The sequence below is a fragment of the Oncorhynchus clarkii genome, chromosome 19, assembly GCF_045791955.1.
Source record: "Oncorhynchus clarkii lewisi isolate Uvic-CL-2024 chromosome 19, UVic_Ocla_1.0, whole genome shotgun sequence".
NCBI classification, from domain to species: domain Eukaryota; kingdom Metazoa; phylum Chordata; class Actinopteri; order Salmoniformes; family Salmonidae; genus Oncorhynchus; species Oncorhynchus clarkii.
The window spans coordinates 53,566,322-53,585,737 of NC_092165.1; the positions used below are offsets into that span (position 1 = coordinate 53,566,322).

Consider the following 19,416-nt stretch of genomic DNA (forward strand, 5'->3'; position numbering starts at 1 on the left):
TTAGCTCCTCAACTAAACCTACTATTGTTCTTTGTGGAGAAAATTATAGGGACAGACGACCACGGCAACAACATCTGAGGAGCCAAGTATTTAAACATGTGTTAACACTTAACTACCCATGTACACGCCTACTAAATTAGTTTAATTTGGAACTGGAGTCTAGGCACAGAGCCTATTGCACAGTACACGCTTTGACGTGAGTGAAATGGATGTGTGGAGGACTCTGCCTCTGTGCATACGTTTGGCTTTGCTCTTTTTCTTCATGCATTTTGAAAGTGTGTCAACTTTCGAGCTTACATTGCTACACACCAACGATGCTCACGCTCGGATTGAGGAGAATAGTAGAGAGTCGGGTAAATGTAGCCCAGGTAGTCCTTGTTTTGGCGGAGTGGCCAGGAGGTTCACAAAAATAGCAGACATCCGGAGCAAAGAACGGAATGTGTTATTGCTGGATGCTGGCGATCAGTTTCAGGGTACTGTCTGGTTCAACTACTACAAAGGGGAGGAAGCTGCGTATTTCATGAACAAGCTTGGATATGATGCGATGGTAAGCCATTTCCATCAACCTTGATGAAATTGTGAATTAGGTATAGTACATTTTATCACACTTTATCTTTCTCAGTATCTCTCACACACACGCACAAGTACATACATACATACACACACACACACACACACACACACACACACACACACACACACACACACACACACACACACACACACACACACACACACACACACACACACACACACACACACACACACACACACAGAGAGAGAGAGAGAGAGACAAAGAGCATGATCTGATATAATAATTCACATAATCATGTAGTGAGACATGTAACATTTATCTTTCCCTGGCTTTCAGGCATTTGGAAACCATGAGTTTGACAATGGAGTGGAGGGCCTGCTCCGCCCTTTTCTGCAGAAGGTGAACTTCACTGTTCTCAGTGCCAACATCAAGGCAGATGCAACACTCGCCCCAACTATCAATAGTTACTATCAACCCTACACAACATTCACGATGGGCTCTGAAATAGTGGCTGTGGTAGGTTACACCTCAGTGGAAACTCCAGTCTTATCCTTACCAGGTAAAATAGAGGGTTTGGTTGATGGATCATTTGATGGGTTGCTCGCTTAATCACTAGCTTATTCGAGGAATTTCAGGTCAAGTCACTCAGTTGTGTGACTCACCTTAATAATTAAACTTTTCTATTGTGTACACTCCAGGTCCACACCTGATCTTTGAGGATGAGATCAAAGCCTTGCAGGTCCAGGTGGATAAACTGATCACTCTTGGTTACAATAAGATCATCGCCCTTGGTCACTCTGGATTTGACGTGGATATAGACATCGCCAAGCGAGTGAAAGGCGTGGACCTGGTCATCGGCGGACACACCAACACTTTCCTCTACACCGGTGCCCAATTATTCAGATGTTACATTGTCATAGCTCTGTGATTACAGCTCTAGATCATAAAAGAAAGTTGAACTATGTGGATGTGTAAACAGGGTCAATGTCCACTATGTCAGCTTTCACAAGTATCCTCTTGGGTTTTATCATTTCAGTCACATTTTGGGAGTTTCTTGTTCAGCAAGGAAATACACTACCGTTCAAAAGTTTGGGGTCACTTAGTCCTTGTTTTTATAAGAAAAGCACATTTGTTGTCCATTAAAATAACATCAAATTGATCAGAAATATAGTGTATTTATTGTTAATGTTGTAAATGACTATTGTAGCTGGAAACGGCTGACTTTCTATGGAATATCTACATAGGCATACCGAGGCCCACGATCAGCAACCACCATTCCTGTGTTCCAACCGGCTGTAACCAGAATAGAAAGAGGAATGGGAGGACCCAACTGCACAACTGAGCAAGAGGACAAGTACATTAGAGTGTCTATTTTAAGAAACAGACGCCTCACAAGTCCTCAACTGGCAGCTTCATTAAATAGTACCCGCAAAACACCAGTCTCAACGTCAACAGTGAAGAAGCGACTCTGGGATGCTGGTCTTCCAGACAGAGTTGCAAAGAAAAAGCCATATCTCAGACTGGTCAATAAAAATAAAAGATAGGCAAAATAACACAGACACTGGACAGAGGAACTCTGCCTAGAAGGCCAGCATCCCGGAGTCGCCTCTTCACTGTTGATGTTGAGACTGGACAGAGGAACTCTGCCTAGATGGCCAGCATCCCGGAGTCGCCTCTTCACTGTTGATGTTGAGACTGTTGTTTAAAATAATAAACTTGGATTAGCTAACACAACGTGCTGTTGGAACACAGGAGTGATGGTTGCTGTTAATGGGCCTCTGTACGCCTACGTAGATATTCCACTAAAAATCAGCCGTTTCCAGCTACAATAGTCATTTACAACATTAACCATGTCTACACTGTATTTCTGATCAATTTGATGTTATTTTAATGGACAAAAAAAATGCTTTTCTTTCAAAAACAAGGACATTTCTAAGTGACCCCAAACTTTTGAATGGCAGTGTATGTTACAAACCAAATTGAGATATTGGCATAATTTGAATGAAGCACACACTGTTAAGTGTCAATGTAGCCTGTCAATGTTAAGACACAATGATAAAGTTCAAATGTGAAATAGTCAAGTGGGAGGAAGATAGATAACAGGCCTGTTTGTCATTGTAGGGAGTGTCCCATCTTCAGAGGTGCCGACGGGTCCCTACCCCTTCACGGTGAGGTCTGAGGACGGGAGAGATGTCCCTGTGGTACAGGCTTTTGCCTTTGGGAAGTACCTGGGATACCTCAAGTTGGTCTTCGATAAATCTGGGAACGTGCTGAAGGCGAATGGAAACCCCATCCTGCTGGACAGCAGCATAGCCCAGGGTAAACTACTGGAAGAGTTGTGACTGACTATCTGGATCTGACTGATAACAATAGACATCAATATGCACTAGCCAACACAGTGGTTGTTTTGGCGGTGTCTGAGGTGGAACTGCGTGATAGCTGTCAAACCAGAAGAAGATCATTGTGTTAACTTATCGCGGACACTGCTATTGGATGCAACAAAACCACATGCGACTTTATATCAGAGAAATCCTATGCAGCCGCATTACAAGTTCGAACACTCAAATGCGTGATGTACTATTGTCTACACATCGATTTGACATATTTATATCATCGCTTGAGACTACACCTTCTATTGAGGTTTTGAACTTTTAACACAGTAGAGATAATAGGGAGTATTCTTTTTTTTACACTCCCTTCCTATCAGCTCATACCGCAGTTACGCAGTTAGTTATCTCCAACACTGCCAAAACATCCACTATGCGGATGTCGGACAACGCAGGTTAACGCTCGATCTGATTGAATCGAGGCCTAACTGCAGTCATTGCTTTCCTCTTTCTTTTGTTGAACATTCATTCAAAGCCATGTTTTTACACTAAACAACATGACTCCTGTCTCTGTCTCTCAGATCCAGGTATCCTTGCTGATGTTGACGAGTGGAAGAAGAACTTGGCCCAGTACTCGTCTCAGTACGTGGGGAAAACCCTGGTGTATCTCAATGGAACCTTCAATGAGTGCCGGTTCCGAGAGTGCAACCTGGGGAACCTCATCTGTGACGCAATGGTGAGTATGTGGCAGACGCTTTCACCATGCGGAATATCATTCTCAGCCCAGGTGGAAGTATGTCAGTGTTCTGTCCATTACAGGTGGACTTGCCCCAGATTGAGGGCTTTCCCCTATACTGAAGTGTGTGACCATTGTGTTTCCACTGGCTCTTCTAGATTCATCACAATATCAAGTATGCAGATGAGATCCAGTGGAATCACGTCAGTTTATGCATCCTGAACAGTGGAGGCATAAGGACAGGAATAGATGAAAGTCACAAAAATGGTGTGTCATAACTCATAATGGGTTCATAAAGTGTTTTGAAAGTTCTGCCAACTAATTTAAGATTACTAACTAAACAGTCATTTTAAAATGGAAAAATTAGCCACTTTACAGTGATGCCATTCATGACTTCAGAAATGAAGGTCCTCACTTCTACAGTGTGAGGCTGTCCTAATAAACTTCTACAGAGTAAGGCTGTCCATATTATGGACACCATACATTTATTCTACATTGCTTTCTCAAGGCACCATCACCATGGAGGAAGTTATATCAGTCTTACCATTTGGGGGCACTTTTGATCTGGTGCAGTTGAAGGGATCAACCTTGAAAAAGGCATTTGAAAACTCTGTCCGAAGATACGGAAGCAGCAGAGGAGAATTTCTTCAAGTTTCAGGTACCAGTCAATAAGTGATTATTTTGGGCACTGTGGTTTAAAAATATAATTGGAGGATATACTGTACATTATAGTTCTATTTTACATTCCTTTGAATGAAACAGCACTTCTGTAATACACTCACTGTGATCTTTATAGATTTGACTTAATTCCTTCCTGTACTTTTTGTATACAGTGTATTGACCAACAGGTTGTATTTTTGGATCCCACTGCTGCCACCAAATGTAAAGATTGATACTGAATCCCTTTCTGGCTGCTTCAACTTCCCAGGAATCCATGTGGAATACGACCTGTCACGGTCGGTGGGGGACCGTGTGACGTCCTTGAGCCTCCGCTGCTCTCAGTGCCGTGTGCCCAGATACGAATCTCTGGACCCAGACAGGCTGTACAAGCTGGTCCTACCATCCTACATCGCAGACGGAGGAGATGGTTTTACCATGATTAAGGAGGAGAAACTGAAACATGACACTGGTGAGTCCATTGGGCAGGGTGCGATGGTTTGAAGGTGCAAAGACACAGAACTTTCACAATGAAATGACCGTCTCTCATGGAGGATAGGGAATTATAAAACTGTTTGTTTGGATCCTAGATGCTGACTGGACAAGCAGCGTTCCAAACCATGCTGTATTGGTGGACACAGGCCCACTATGGCCACTAACAGTTCCATCTGAAAATTATCACTGCGCCTCATAAGAATATCATGTTCATGTGGCTGTCGAAGCATCTCTTGTATTTATCTCAACTCGCACATTATTTCCCTTTGCTTCCAGACTAGCATTTATTTTGGTACAGCAGTACCAGTACCAGATCAATGTGGAGCTATATACAGGTATTACCAGTACCAGATCAATGTGGAGCTATATACAGGTATTACCAGTACCAGATCAATGTGGAGCTATATACAGGGAGTACCAGTACCAGATCAATGTGGTGCTATATACAGGGAGTACCAGTACCAGATCAATGTGGTGCTATATACAGGTATTACCAGTACCAGATCAATGTGGAGCTATATACAGGTATTACCAGTACCAGATCAATGTGGTGCTATATACAGGTATTACCAGTACCAGATCAATGTGGAGCTATATGCAGGGAGTACCAGTACCAGATCAATGTGGTGCTATATACAGGTATTACCAGTACCAGATCAATGTGGAGCTATATACAGGTATTACCAGTACCAGATCAATGTGGTGCTATATACAGGTATTACCAGTACCAGATCAATGTGGAGCTATATACAGGGAGTACCAGTACCAGATCAATGTGGTGCTATATACAGGTATTACCAGTACCAGATCAATGTGGAGCTATATACAGGTATTACCAGTACCAGATCAATGTGGAGCTATATACAGGTATTACCAGTACCAGATCAATGTGGAGCTATATACAGGTATTACCAGTACCAGATCAATGTGGAGCTATATACAGGTATTACCAGTACCAGATCAATGTGGAGCTATATACAGGTATTACCAGTACCAGATCAATGTGGAGCTATATACAGGTATTACCAGTACCAGATCAATGTGGAGATATATACAGGTATTACCAGTACCAGATCAATGTGGAGCTATATACAGGTATTACCAGTACCAGATCAATGTGGAGCTATATACAGGTATTACCAGTACCAGATCAATGTGGAGCTATATACAGGTATTACCAGTACCAGATCAATGTGGAGATATATACAGGTATTACCAGTACCAGATCAATGTGGAGCTATATACAGGTATTACCAGTACCAGATCAATGTGGAGCTATATACAGGTATTACCAGTACCAGATCAATGTGGAGCTATATACAGGGAGTACCAGTACCAGATCAATGTGGAGCTATATACAGGTATTACCAGTACCAGATCAATGTGGAGCTATATACAGGTATTACCAGTACCAGATCAATGTGGAGCTATATACAGGTATTACCAGTACCAGATCAATGTGGAGATATATACAGGTATTACCAGTACCAGATCAATGTGGAGCTATATACAGGTATTACCAGTACCAGATCAATGTGGAGCTATATACAGGTATTACCAGTACCAGATCAATGTGGAGCTATATACAGGGAGTACCAGTACCAGATCAATGTGGAGCTATATACAGGTATTACCAGTACCAGATCAATGTGGTGCTATATACAGGTATTACCAGCACCAGATCAATGTGGAGCTATATACAGGGAGTACCAGTACCAGATCAATGTGGAGCTATATACAGGTATTACCAGTACCAGATCAATGTGGAGCTATATACAGGTATTACCAGTACCAGATCAATGTGGAGCTATATACAGGGAGTACCAGTACCAGATCAATGTGGAGCTATATACAGGTATTACCAGTACCAGATCAATGTGGAGCTATATACAGGTATTACCAGTACCAGATCAATATGGAGCTATATACAGGTATTACCAGTACCAGATCAATATGGAGCTATATACAGGTATTACCAGTACCAGATCAAAGTGGAGCTATATCCAGGTATTACCAGTACCAGATCAATGTGGTGCTATATACAGGTATTACCAGTACCAGATCAATGTGGAGCAAAATACAGGTATTACCAGTACCAGATCAATGTGGAGATATATACAGGTATTACCAGTACCAGATCAATGTGGAGCTATATACAGGTATTACCAGTACCAGATCAATATGGAGCAAAATACAGGTATTACCAGTACCAGATCAATGTGGAGCTATATACAGGTATTACCAGTACCAGATCAATGTGGATCTATAATATAGTCTAGTGAGTGTTTATATGGTGTGTATAAAGTCTAGTGAATGTGTGTATATGGTGTGTATATATAGCTACCGTTTTATAGTTACCGTTTTCCAAACTGTAGCAGAGTGAACAGTCTATGGCTTGGGTGGCTGGAGTCTTTGGCAATTTTCAGGCCTTCCTCTGACACGGCCTGATATAGAGGTCCAGGATGTAGGGGGGCTCGGCCCCAGTGATGTACTGGGCTGTCCGCACCACCCTCTGTAGCGCTTTGCGATCAACGGCGGTGCAATTGCCATACCAAGCGGTGATGCAGCCAGTCAAGGTGCTCTTGATGGTAAAGCTGTAGAACGTTTTGAGAATCTATGGGCCCATGCCAAATCTTTTCAGTCTCCTGGGGGGGAAGAGGCACTGCCGTGCTCTCTTCACAACTGTGCGGGTGTGTGTGGACCATGTTAAGTCCTTAGTGATGTGGATGCCAAGGAACTTAAAGCTTTCGACCCGCTCGACAATAGCCCCATCGATGTGGATTGGTTAGGATACGTTCTTATATTCACTGTGAGGATGACATCATCAATGAGGACATCGTCAATGATGAAGCCTGTGGCTGTTGTGCTAAACTCCTCAATTTAATTACGTAGCAACATGCCCAAAAGAACTAACAACCAGATTTTTGTCTGGACTATATCTTCTTGTGGGAACCTAACAACGCCATTTACCTGTGACTGTATTCATGGCGCAGCACTTCCTGGTGTGCCTTATTGCTTAAATTATGTGACCTCTAATCATTACAATTCACCTCACTGAATATACCCGAGAAACAAAATTGTACAAAGTTAATTTGGAAAGTATTCAGACCCCTTGACTTCTTCCACATTTGCTATGTTACAGCCTTACTCTAAAATGGATTCAATCATTGTTTTCTCATTAATCTACACATAATACCCCATAATGACAAAGCAAAAAAAGGTTTTAGAAAATGTTGCAAAAAACTCTAATAGAAATACCTTATTTACATAGTATTCAGACTGTTTGCTGTGAGACTTGAAATTGAGCTCAGATGCATCCTGTTTCCATTGATCATCCTTGAGATGTTTCTACAACTTGATTGGAGTCCACCTGTGGTAAATACGATTGATTGGACATGATTTAGAAAGGCACACACCTGTCTATATAAGGTCCCACAGTTGACAGTGCATGTCAGAGCAAAAACCAAGCCATGAGGTCAAATGACTTGTCCGTCGAGCTCCGAGACAGGATTGTGTCGAGGCACAGATCTGGGGAAGGGTACCAAAACATTTCTGTGGCATTGAAGGTCCCCAAGAACCAAGTAGCCTCCATCATTCTTAAATGGAAGAAGTTTGGAACCACCAAGACTCTTCCTAGAGCTGGCCGCCTGGCCAAACTGAGCAATCGGGGGAGAAGGGCCTTGGCCAAGGAGGTGACCAAGAACCTGATGGTCACTCTGACAGAGCTACAGAGTCCCTCTGTGGAGATGGGAGAACCTTCCAGAAGGACAACCATCTCTGCAGCATTCCACCAATCAGGCCTTTATGGTAGAGTGGCCAGACGGAAGCCACTCCTCAGTAAAAGGCACATGACAGACTGCTTGTAGTTTGCCAAAAGGCACCTAAAGGACTCTCAGGCCTTGAGTAACAAAATTATCTGGTCTGATGAAAACAAGATTGAACTCTTTGGCCTGAATGCCAAGCGTCACATCTGGAGGAAACCTGGCACCATACTTACGGTGAAGCATGGTGGTGGCAACATCATGCTGTGGGGATGTTTTTCAGCAGCAGGGACTGGGAAACTAGTCAGGATCGAGGGACAGATTAAACGGAGCAGAGTACAGCGAGATCCTTGATGAAAACCTGCTCCAGTGTGCTCAGGACCTCAGACTGGGGCAAAGGTTCAGCTTCCAACAGGACAACGACCTTTAGAACACAGCCAAGACAACGCAGGATCAGCTTTGGGACAAGTCTCTGAATGTCCTTGAGTGGCCCAGCCAGAGCTCGGACTTGAACCCAATCAAACATTTCTGGAGAGACCTGAAAATAGCTGTGCAGCGACACTCCCCATCCAATCTGACAGAGCTTGAGAGGATCTACAGAGAATAATGGGAGAAACTCCCCAAATACAGGTGTGCCAAGCTTGTAGCTCATACCCAAGAATAATCAAGGCTGTAATCGCTGCCAAAGGTGCTTCAAAAAGGTACTGAGTAAAGGGTCTGAATACTTATGTAAATCTGATATTTCAGTTTTTCTTTTTTAGAAATGTGCAAAAATTCCTAAAAATCTGTTTTTGCTTTGTCATTATGGGGTATTGTGTGTAGATTGATGAGGGGGTAAAGACAAGTTAATCCATTTTAGAAAAAGGCTGTATCGTAACAAAATGTGGAAAAAGTCAAGGGGTCTGAATACTTGCCAAATGCACTGTATGTACTGAAGCCCTGTTGGTAGTGAAATTGAATGAAAAATAGGAATAAATAACCCCTGTGCCTCATTATAAATTATAAATAGGCTCATAACGTAACTTTTCTGGAGGACAAATATCCAAATGAAAAGTCTCAAATGAGAAATCAATGTTCTCTGTTTTCTGAAAATACCTTTGAGTTGTAGTAACCTCAATTTAATGGGCCGTTGGACGTGGCTGGCTCATCTGGTGAGCATCTGTGTCAAGGTTATGACAAAACCATGGTGTCATCCTCCTCGATTTGACTAGCAACATCCCTATGAGCAAAAGATGTTGATTTAGTTGAAAATACATATTATCAGCATCTTGTGCTCACTGGGATACAGCTAACTAAGTCGTTTTCCTGATGACCAACAAGCAACCTTTAAAGTTACATTCAGTGTTACATTAGAATTGGTTGCCATTCAGTGTTACGTTAGAATTAGTTATCATTCAGTGTTATATTAGAAAATTTTCACATACAGGGTCTGGTGTATGTCCGAGTAACAACAGGTGTTACCATGAATTAGCATTGTGTGAACTCTGGGCCTGTTAAACACTTCAGAAATGTTTCCCAGACCCAAAGTAAATCTTTTACAGAAGCATATTACTGTACGTACAATCTAAACAACCTTTCTTTAAACATTTTTCGTACATGTAAAAATACTCTATTTGTCCTCTAAAAGCTAAAACACTGCACAGATGAAGGCATTGACTGCTGCTGTAACACTGTATATGACATTACATTACAGAGAAGATTAAATAAAAGGCCTTCAACTTCCAGAAAATATCTGTGAAAAAAGAATCCTAGTTATATGAACTCGTAAGCACCCATTATTACTTCATGAGTACAGGCTTAAAATACTTGTTGACTGTGCTTATGGGGGCGTATTGCATGTCATACAGGCTTAAAAAATATGCCATTACAATGCAGTAAACATATTCACAGAGGGTTCAAATGATCTTGTTAACCAACATGGTTTTAACTAATATTGGTTGTGGCAACCTTGATGCCTTACCTCAAGCCATACAGTGAGTGAATACCATAGTACATGTAAAAAAAAATAAAGAATCTATAGCCCTGCTATAGCAACAGAGGATTAAACTCATATTTTCTATACTATCGCCTATAGGTGATCTGGACATCTCGGTTTTTGCCAACTACATCAAGGAGATGAAGAGGGTGTACCCAACAGTGGAGGGCCGCATCAAGTTCAGAAACTCATCCGTGGCGGCTGGGGCCAACTGTCTGACTTTGTTACTGCTAGGCCTGATGTGGGCCCTGTCCACAAGTTTATGAGAGATTATTTCCAGAAGATCACAATATGGCAGGTTTCTGTGGTGATGTGTCACATATTTCAATTTTTCTAAAATGGCTGCTGTTTATGAGAAAGAGTATTATACTATTTCAAGAAATAATGTATTTATATTTGCATTACTACAGTATATAGTAATGCAGGGTAGCCTAGTGGGGGCGGCAGGGTAGCCTAGTGGTTAGAGCGTTGGACTAGTAACTGAAAGGTTGCAAGTTCAAACCCCCGAGCTGACAAGGTACAAATCTGTCATTCTGCTCCTGAACAGGCAGTTAACCCACTAACCCACTAGGCCATCATTGAAAATAACAATTTGTTCTTAACTGACTTGCCTAGTTAAATAAAGGTAAAATAAATATGCAGGTACATACAGGCAAGTGACACGAAAACTGCCAATGACTTTGTTTTGTCACTTTTATAGAGTCATGTATATTTGTATTTTATTGTTGTTCTAATTTAGCCGTATTGATTGACATATTTGTGAAAGTTAATGAAAGCAAAATATTTTAGGTTAAAACCTTTTGATACTCTCAGACCTCTCAAAGATTTAGTAGATGAAGAGCTGGTGCATGTCAGATGTGTATTTTGCATGCAGGATATGCAGCAGAGTGCCTTCAGAAAGTATTCATACCCCTTGACTTCTTCCACATTTTGTTGCGTTCCAGCCTGAATTTAAAATGAATTAAATAGATTAAGTCAATTGGTATGAATACTTTCTGAATGCACTGTACAGTAAGTCTGACTGTCCTGTGTGTTCGGGGGAGGTGTTGTGTTTCCACTGAAGTGATGACAGTTCCGATGAAGGAATCTAAAGAATTCTCACCATTTAGCTCTAAGGCAAGCCAAATAATATCATGGAAAAACCCATGGCATTAAAACATCACTATTTCCAAGTCTTTCCGGAAAGGCAGGACTGCAAGCTGCCAATGACAGCGGCAGAGTGCAGACTAAAATGAGTCATGGCTCTGAACATGCGCATGTTTACTTCATGATAATTATAGGCCTATAAGGGCACAAGGCGAGACCCAAATGCAGACACAGGAGGCAGATGGTAAAGCTCCGATATTTATTATAACAAAGGGAGTAGGCAAAGGCAGGTCGGGGACAGGCGAGAGTTCATAACCCAGGTCAGAGTCCAAACAGTACCAGGCGATAGGCAGTCTCAATGCCAGGCCAGGCAGAGGTCAGAAACCAGATCGAGTCCAAAACAGCACAAGGGGATAGGAAGGCTGTTGGTCAGAACAAGCAGAGTGGTCAGGCAGGCGGGTTCGGAGTCAGTACAGGCAAGGGTCGAAACCAGGAGGACTAGAAACAAACAAAGACTGGGAAAAATAGAAGCTTGGAAAACCGCTGGTTGACTTGGCAAACAAGAGGAACTGGCACAGAGAGACAGGAAACACAGGGATATATACATCGGGGGTAATAAGCGACACCTGGAGGGGGTGGAGACAATCACAAGGACATGTGAACCAGATCAGGGTGTGACAAGGCCAGACAAGAAACGATATGGGGAGGTTTACAAAAGCAGCGACCAAGTTTGATTAATGAGTCTTCAGACGTTTTTCTTTTATTATCACAATCATGTTTAGTCACATCCCCTTTTCAGTATTATTGTTTTATGAATCAGTAAAAATGATCACAAGTGCAGCGGTATGAGTGGTTTGAGTGCTGTATATACAGTTTATTCCAACAACATGCAGCAGATGAAGCAGAGACTAAAGCCAGACAATCCTCTTGCCACGTCCATGGAGCCATGTTAGAAGCAGTCTCCTGCTGTCCCTGCTGCTGGTTGTAAAAAAAAACACATCAAATCCACATGTACAATGTATGTATTAACACTGAAGGCTGTAAAGCCCAAACATCTGTGTATGCTGATGCAGTGAAAATAATTAAAAACATTGAATAATGAAGTATACTTTATGTGACATATTTTTGAGTGTGGACCCATTACACATTTTTGTTTGTATTAACAATGATGGAATGATTATAGGATGAATGTCCTGCTTTATCAGTCAGTAGAGCCATACATCAGCATTTCAATAAAGTGAATTAAACATTGAAAAGTATTGTCTGGAAAAGTTGTGTGAATCAAATGACATGTTCCAACACAGCTACTAGAGTCTCCTAGCAGACATGCAGGTGCCTCACTTTCAATAAGTTACATTGAAATAATCATAACATAACTCATCAATGTACCTTGTTCAGTTCAGGAAACAGTTCTAAAAGAACCAGGTCCAGTCAACTGAGGAAAATAGACGCAAATGAATACAAACTCTGACACATCCTAATCTGGTCTTTTCATCACTGAACTGAAATGTGTTTACTTCTGTTTAAATCATACAGTACAGTCAAACAGCCCTTAAAAGCTGTTGATGAATTGTGGTAAATTATGTTGTGCAGTGTACTGCACTGAATACCCTGGGTGCCATACTTACTAGGGGTGTATAATATTTGTGCATCTAACTTTTCACATACTGTACATAAAGTAGACCCCTTCCACAGTAATCATCTTCATGAAGTAGTTCTGGTTGTGTTTCTTCTCTGCTCTCTCCGATCTGTTGGCATTGTTCTTGAACAGGTCATTGAAGAGCTAGGGACTTCAAAACAAACATCACTTTAAAATGCAGTGGAGAAGATTACAACATGAAATAAAACTTCCAGCAATGGCAATGTATTTCTAGGATCGTTTCTCATTTGGCTGGGTGATCAAATGTCTCTCCTAACTAAAAACACTTGTCAGCTGAGGTAGGCAGTTCTCTGCTGCCAATGACTGGAACGAATAGCAAAAATCACTGAAGCTGGAGACTCATATCTCCCTCACTAACTTTAAGCATCAGCTGTCAGAGAAGCTCACAGATCACTGCACATAGCGCATCTGTAAATAGCCCATCCAACTACCTCATCCCCATATTGTTATTGTTATTTATTTATTTTGCTCCTTTGCACCCCAGAATCTCTACTTGCACATTAATCTTCTGCACATCTATCACTCCAGTGTTTAATTGCAATTACTTCGCCACTACGACCTATTTATTGCCTTACCTCCATAATCTTACCTCATTTGCACACACTGTATATATATTTTTTTCCTATTGTGTTATTGACTGTATGTTTGTTCATTCCATGTGTAACTCTGTGTTGTTGTTTGTGTCGCACTGCTTTGCTTTATCTTGGCCAGGTCGCAGTTGTAAATGAGAACTTGTTCTCAACTGGCCTACCTGGTTAAATAAAGGTGAAATAAAAATAAATAAAAAAAGGCGTGTGGGAGTCTGTGTGCCAGACACAGGTCGGAAAAGTATTAGTTTCCCTTTCAAATATGTCGTGTGCATTTGATTTAACTTCCCCAGTTTAATGGAACCAATGGAAAAGTGCAAAGTCCAACCTAAAAAAAACAGAAAGTAAACAAATACTATTTAGATCCAGGTGTGGTGTGTGTGACCACCTTCCTGTCATTCTCTGACATGGGACTGAGGATGGTCAGCTCTGGCAGGCTGGGTTTGGGGCTTGGGTAATTCACAAAGGACTGGCGGAATGGCTCCAAATACTGGCCTTTCTGAGATGGAAAAAACACAGAGGAGATTCCTTACACGTTACCGGCCAGTTTATTAGGTTCACCCATCTAGTACCGGGTCGGACCCCCCTTTGCCTCCAGAACAGCCTGAATTCTTTGGAGCATTCTACAAGATGTCGGAAACGTTCCACAGGGATGTTGGTCCATGCTGACATCACGCAGTTGCTGCAGATTGGACAATGTTACATTCATGCTGCAAAAAGCCCATTCCATTTCATCCCAAAAATGCTCTATTGGGTTGAGGTCTGGGGACTGCGCAGGCCGCTCAAACTGAACTCACTGTCATGTTAGACAACAAAAAATTCCGCTCCTCAATTGTCCAGTGTTGGTCGTCTGCTGCAATAGCCCATCTGACAAAGATTGATGAGTTGTGCGTTCCAAGATGCTGTTCTGCGCCGTTATTTATCTGTTTGTGGCCCAACTGTTAGCTTGCACAATTCTTGCCATTCTCCTTCGACCTCTCTCATCAACTAGCTGTTTTCGGGCACAGGACTGCCGTTGACTGGATGTTTTTGTTTGTCGCACCATTTTCGGTAAACCCTAGACCCTGTCAAGCGTGTTTGTAGGAGCCATCCATTTTTGTGAACGGGGTGGTGGAGCTCATGAACTGAGAAAGTTTGATCTAAAACAGTTACATTTGTTATGTTACACTGGAGACATTGGATCCCTGCTCTTCCTATTTATTTAAACTGGCGTACAACATAGCTGACATGAGTTATAGGTGGATTCCACAGGCATGTTGGGCTTACATTCTTAAAGGACTTTCCCGGAATTTACAGGAGGCTGCTGATGGGAGGACGGCTCATAATAATGGCTGGAATGGAATCGAACGCATGGAAGCCATGTGTTTGATAACATTCCATTTCTTCCGTTCCAGCCATTACTATGAGCCCGTCCTCCCCAATTAAGGTGCCACCGGCCCGCCTGTGCCGGGAATTATTTTACCATGATGCCCCCACAGCATTCTTTCCCCACCAAAGTCGAAAAAGCATGATGTACTTCTTTTATCAGTTGTCTAGGCACTGAGTTTATGGTCAAAGGAGTTCAACAGGAGAGCAGGTTGTGAGAGACGTTATTAACATAGAACCGCACAAGATCGCACAAACAGATCTGGGACCAGGCTACTTGGCCAGTGTTGCATACCTAGATTGACATCAGGCAGCATCTTGTCCACGAACTGAGTCCAGAATGTGAGGAGATGGGAAGTCTGCCAGCAGCTGACTGTTGCTCAGCTCTGGGTCCTGGAGCAGTTTCTGGAAGATAGCCAACAATATTCACTTTGTTTACAGATTCATAGAGGGCTGACAGAATTGCACTTTGTTATTAATTTAGAACAATGGAACTTGAGAGACTGGAAACAGTGCAGGGTAAACCACAGTAAGCCTATATTTGGGGTTCAGTGGTAGATTTTGACCACACCAGCCCTGGGATTTGAGCCATCGACCCTTTGGTTACTAATCCATCTCTCTAACCTCTACACTTACTGCAGCCACTACACAAGCTGGTATATATTCATATGGTGACAGACCACAAAGCTATTTCTGAAGCATGATCTCTTTTGTTTTACTGGTGCAGTGTGAAGTTTCCCCTAGAAGCTGATCAGCTGATCATTTTCCTCACTAATGGTTAAGGTTATGGTTGGGGAGCAGAAGTTGATCCTAGATCTGTACCTAAGGGACACTTCACCCCAGAGCTTGTTTACTCCATAATGACTACCTGGATGTACTCCTGGAACTTATTGGTACCAGAACACATTAAAAAACAATGTTATAATAAACCATTGCTTGCTTTGAATTCACAAAGGATCTCAGAGTAGGAGTGCTGATCTAGGATCAGGTTCCCACTCTCTAGTTAATCTCAATCATTACAATCTGATCCTATATCAGCATGCCTACTCCAACACTATTGTGAATACAGGCACAGGCTTGTGTGGAACGGCACAGAACTGCAGCAAGGTTAAAGGGGAAACACATTGCAAAGGACCACTGTGATTGAGTGACATATACAGGAAGTACTGTAATAAACTAGTACAGGATCTAAAATAGGATATGTATTCACTGACAACAGCTCTAGTAGGGGTAAAATACAGCTAGAATGGGAAATATATAGCGCATCAGCTACGGAAGACTCTGGGAGAAGAATAATAAGAGCAATATACTGAGGTTCAAGTCTGCTGAGCAATGCTGTGGGAATTATGAGGATGAAATAGTCAGAGGGCAGTGGTCTCTGCCAGTGAATCACACATTTGATCACACAACATTACATATTTTCTTAGCAGATACCCTTAAATGATAATCCTGCTTGAAATTAATAACAGCAAAACAAGTAACTTTGAAAACTTTGTAAGTTCACTAATGATCTTGAAAGGAGTTAGTCTCAGAGCTCCTTTGAATGGATATTTCTGAATATTTTCCCCATTCACCTTTGTACAAAGAAAGAAACAAATCATGGTATTGAATAAGCAAATGTATAGGCCAGTAAATCAACATACGTTGTACAGAACAGATCTTGATTCACAAAATGTACTGTGTGCCTTCCTAACTAATCCTGGATCCCCACTGCCACCCAGGAGCCACACACTGTACAACCTACCATGTCGTCCTCTGCCTCCACCAGGGCGTAGGAGGGCAACATGGCTCCCTCCATGGTGGTGGGCTAGAACAGGCTGCACGTTTTAGTTTTTGCCGTAGCACTACACAACTGATTCAAATAACCAACTCCTCATCAAGCTTTGATTATTTGAATTAGCTGTGTGGTGCTAGGGTGTGTGTCCTGACCTCGTCGTTGTGGCAGAACATGGGGGTGAAGACGTTGTCCAGCAGGAACAGGAAGTGCTCGTAGGCCTCGTACAGGCAGCGTACGGTCTTCAGCTTCACCACCTGCCCGCTTGGCCCTGTTCAGGGGTATCTTCGGATGGGGCCACAGTGTCTCCCGACCCCTCCTGTCTCAGCCTCCAGCATTTATGCTGCAGTAGTTTGTGTCGGGGGGCTAGGGTCAGTCTGTTATATCTGTAGTATTTCTCCTGTCTTATCCGGTGTCCTGTGTGAATTTAAGTTTGCTCTCTAATTCTCTCTCTCCTTTTCTCTCTTGGAGGACCTGAGCCCTAAGACCATGCCTCAGGAATACCTGGCCTGATGACTCCTTGCTGTCCCCAGTCCACCTTGCTGTGCTGCTCCAGTTTCAACTGTTCTGCCTGTGGCTATGGAACCCTGACCTGTTCACTGGACGTGTTACCTGTCCAAGACCTGCTGTTTTCAACTCTCTAGAGACAGCGGGAGCTGTAGAGATACTCTGAATGATCAGCTATGAAAAGCCAACTGACATTTACTCCTGAGGTGCTGACCTGTTGCACCCTCGACAACCACTGTGATTATTATTTTTTGACCCTGCTGGTCATCTATGAACATTTGAACATCTTGGCCATGTTCTGTTATAATCTCCACCTGGCACAGCCAGAAGAGGACTGGCCACCCCTCATAGCCTGGTTCCTCTCTAGGTTTCTTCCTAGGTTCTGGCCTTTCTAGGGAGTTTTTCCTAGCCACTGTGCTTCTACACCTGCATTGCTTGCTGTTTGGTGTTTTAGGCTGGGTTTCTGTACAGCACTTTGTGACATCAGCTGATGTAACAAGGGCTTTATAAATACATTTGATTGATTGATTGACCACTGCGACATGAGGACCTCAGCAACTGGAGAGAGAAACGCATATCAGCATGACTTAACAAACCTGCCATTTGTAAAAATGAATATTCTGCTTAGAAAACTGTTCATATGGGGCTCCCGGGTGGTACAGCGGCCTAAGGCACTGCATCTGTGCTAGAGGTGGCACTACAGACCATGGTTCGATTCCAGACTGTATCACAACCAGCCGGGATTGGGAGTCCCATAGGGTAGCGCACAATTGGCCCAGCGTCGTCCGGGTTAAGGTATGGCCAGGGTAGGCCGTCATTGTAAATAAGAAATTGTTCTTAACTGACTTGCCTAGTGAAATAAAGATTCAATACAATAAATAAAAAATAAACAGGAAGGGATTACCTGTACTTCAAAACCCCTTATTTTTTTGCCGTTGCATAACAGTTTAAAATAACATGACCCCAGGCCTTACCAGCAGCAGACAGGCTGTTCTAGCAGACTTGTTGCACCATGTAAACCCTTCAACTTCGCAGACATGTCCTCTCAGTGCCACTTGACACCAATTGACATTTTCATAAGTGTCACTTGGTGATAAGTAAGTCACCACAGACAGAGGAAGACAAGAGTGGTGAATGAGAGGGAGGAACTACAACCAGTGCTATAGCTAATTAAGGAATGTGTATACAGTGTGAAATAAATACATCTTTAATTCGCCTATTAGAGGGCTAGGTGAACTCAGTACCTTATTTCCTGTGTAATGAAGGGCAGAAGGGAGGGGAATCAAGACTTGGACCTGGTCCAGAAACAACCCTTCCCCCTTCGGTAAACAACCCCTTCCCCTTTGGTGATTGCAGATTTTAAGCCTTCAATTTTGACTGGAGAGTTTCTGCCATATTGCTTTCACTTATCCATTTCCTTCAGATTTCTAAACACCGAAGGAATAGAGGCTAGGGGGGTTGTTTCTGGGCCAGGTCATAGAGATACAATAGACTGAAAACTATCTGGGATATAGGTGAATGGCCAAAGCCTTACCCACCGTGAGGCAGAACTGGAGCACGTGCACTGCACCCTCCAGCGTGAGGAAGTTCATGAAGCAGAAGAGCAGGTCCTGCTGCTCCCTGATCTTCAGCTGTAGCTTCAGCACTTGAGAGACTTGCTTGGCAATGTAAACATGTTTCCCATGACAATAAATCCCTTTCAATTCAAATGAATTGAAAGAGGGTTATCAGACCTAGGAGGAAAATAGTTGTAGGGAAGGGCAGTATTTGGGAGAAGAGGAAGGAGGGAGGGGTTACTAAGCTACTTACAGAGGGCTTCTTGTTGCAAACGTCACAGTAGTTGTGCAGTAAGGGAACCAAGGTTGAGCTAGGCTCTATGGCGGCCTTGGGAGGAAAGTTGTCTATGAATATGAGAAGCAAATGGTTCATGGAGTCCTAAAATGGGAATGAG

The 19,416-nt window shown here is 42.7% G+C and overlaps 1 protein-coding gene across 2 annotated transcripts; it reads left to right on the forward strand.

Annotated features, from left to right (window-relative positions):
* The first annotated feature begins 224 nt into the window (after positions 1-224).
* LOC139374331 (5'-nucleotidase-like) lies at positions 225-17,581 on the forward strand. Of its 2 annotated transcripts, none has more exons than XM_071115366.1 (9): positions 225-547; positions 872-1,094; positions 1,234-1,422; positions 2,657-2,854; positions 3,444-3,598; positions 3,757-3,865; positions 4,107-4,256; positions 4,527-4,727; positions 17,430-17,581. In XM_071115366.1, the coding sequence occupies exons 1-9, from the start codon at positions 263-265 to the stop codon at positions 17,441-17,443; spliced, it is 1,524 nt and encodes a 507-aa protein (XP_070971467.1). In that variant the 5' UTR covers positions 225-262; the 3' UTR covers positions 17,444-17,581. The 2 variants fall into 2 exon arrangements, with proteins under 2 accessions (XP_070971467.1, XP_070971466.1); XM_071115365.1 differs by lacking the exon at positions 17,430-17,581 and adding an exon at positions 10,586-10,989.
* The last annotated feature ends 1,835 nt before the right edge of the window (positions 17,582-19,416 follow it).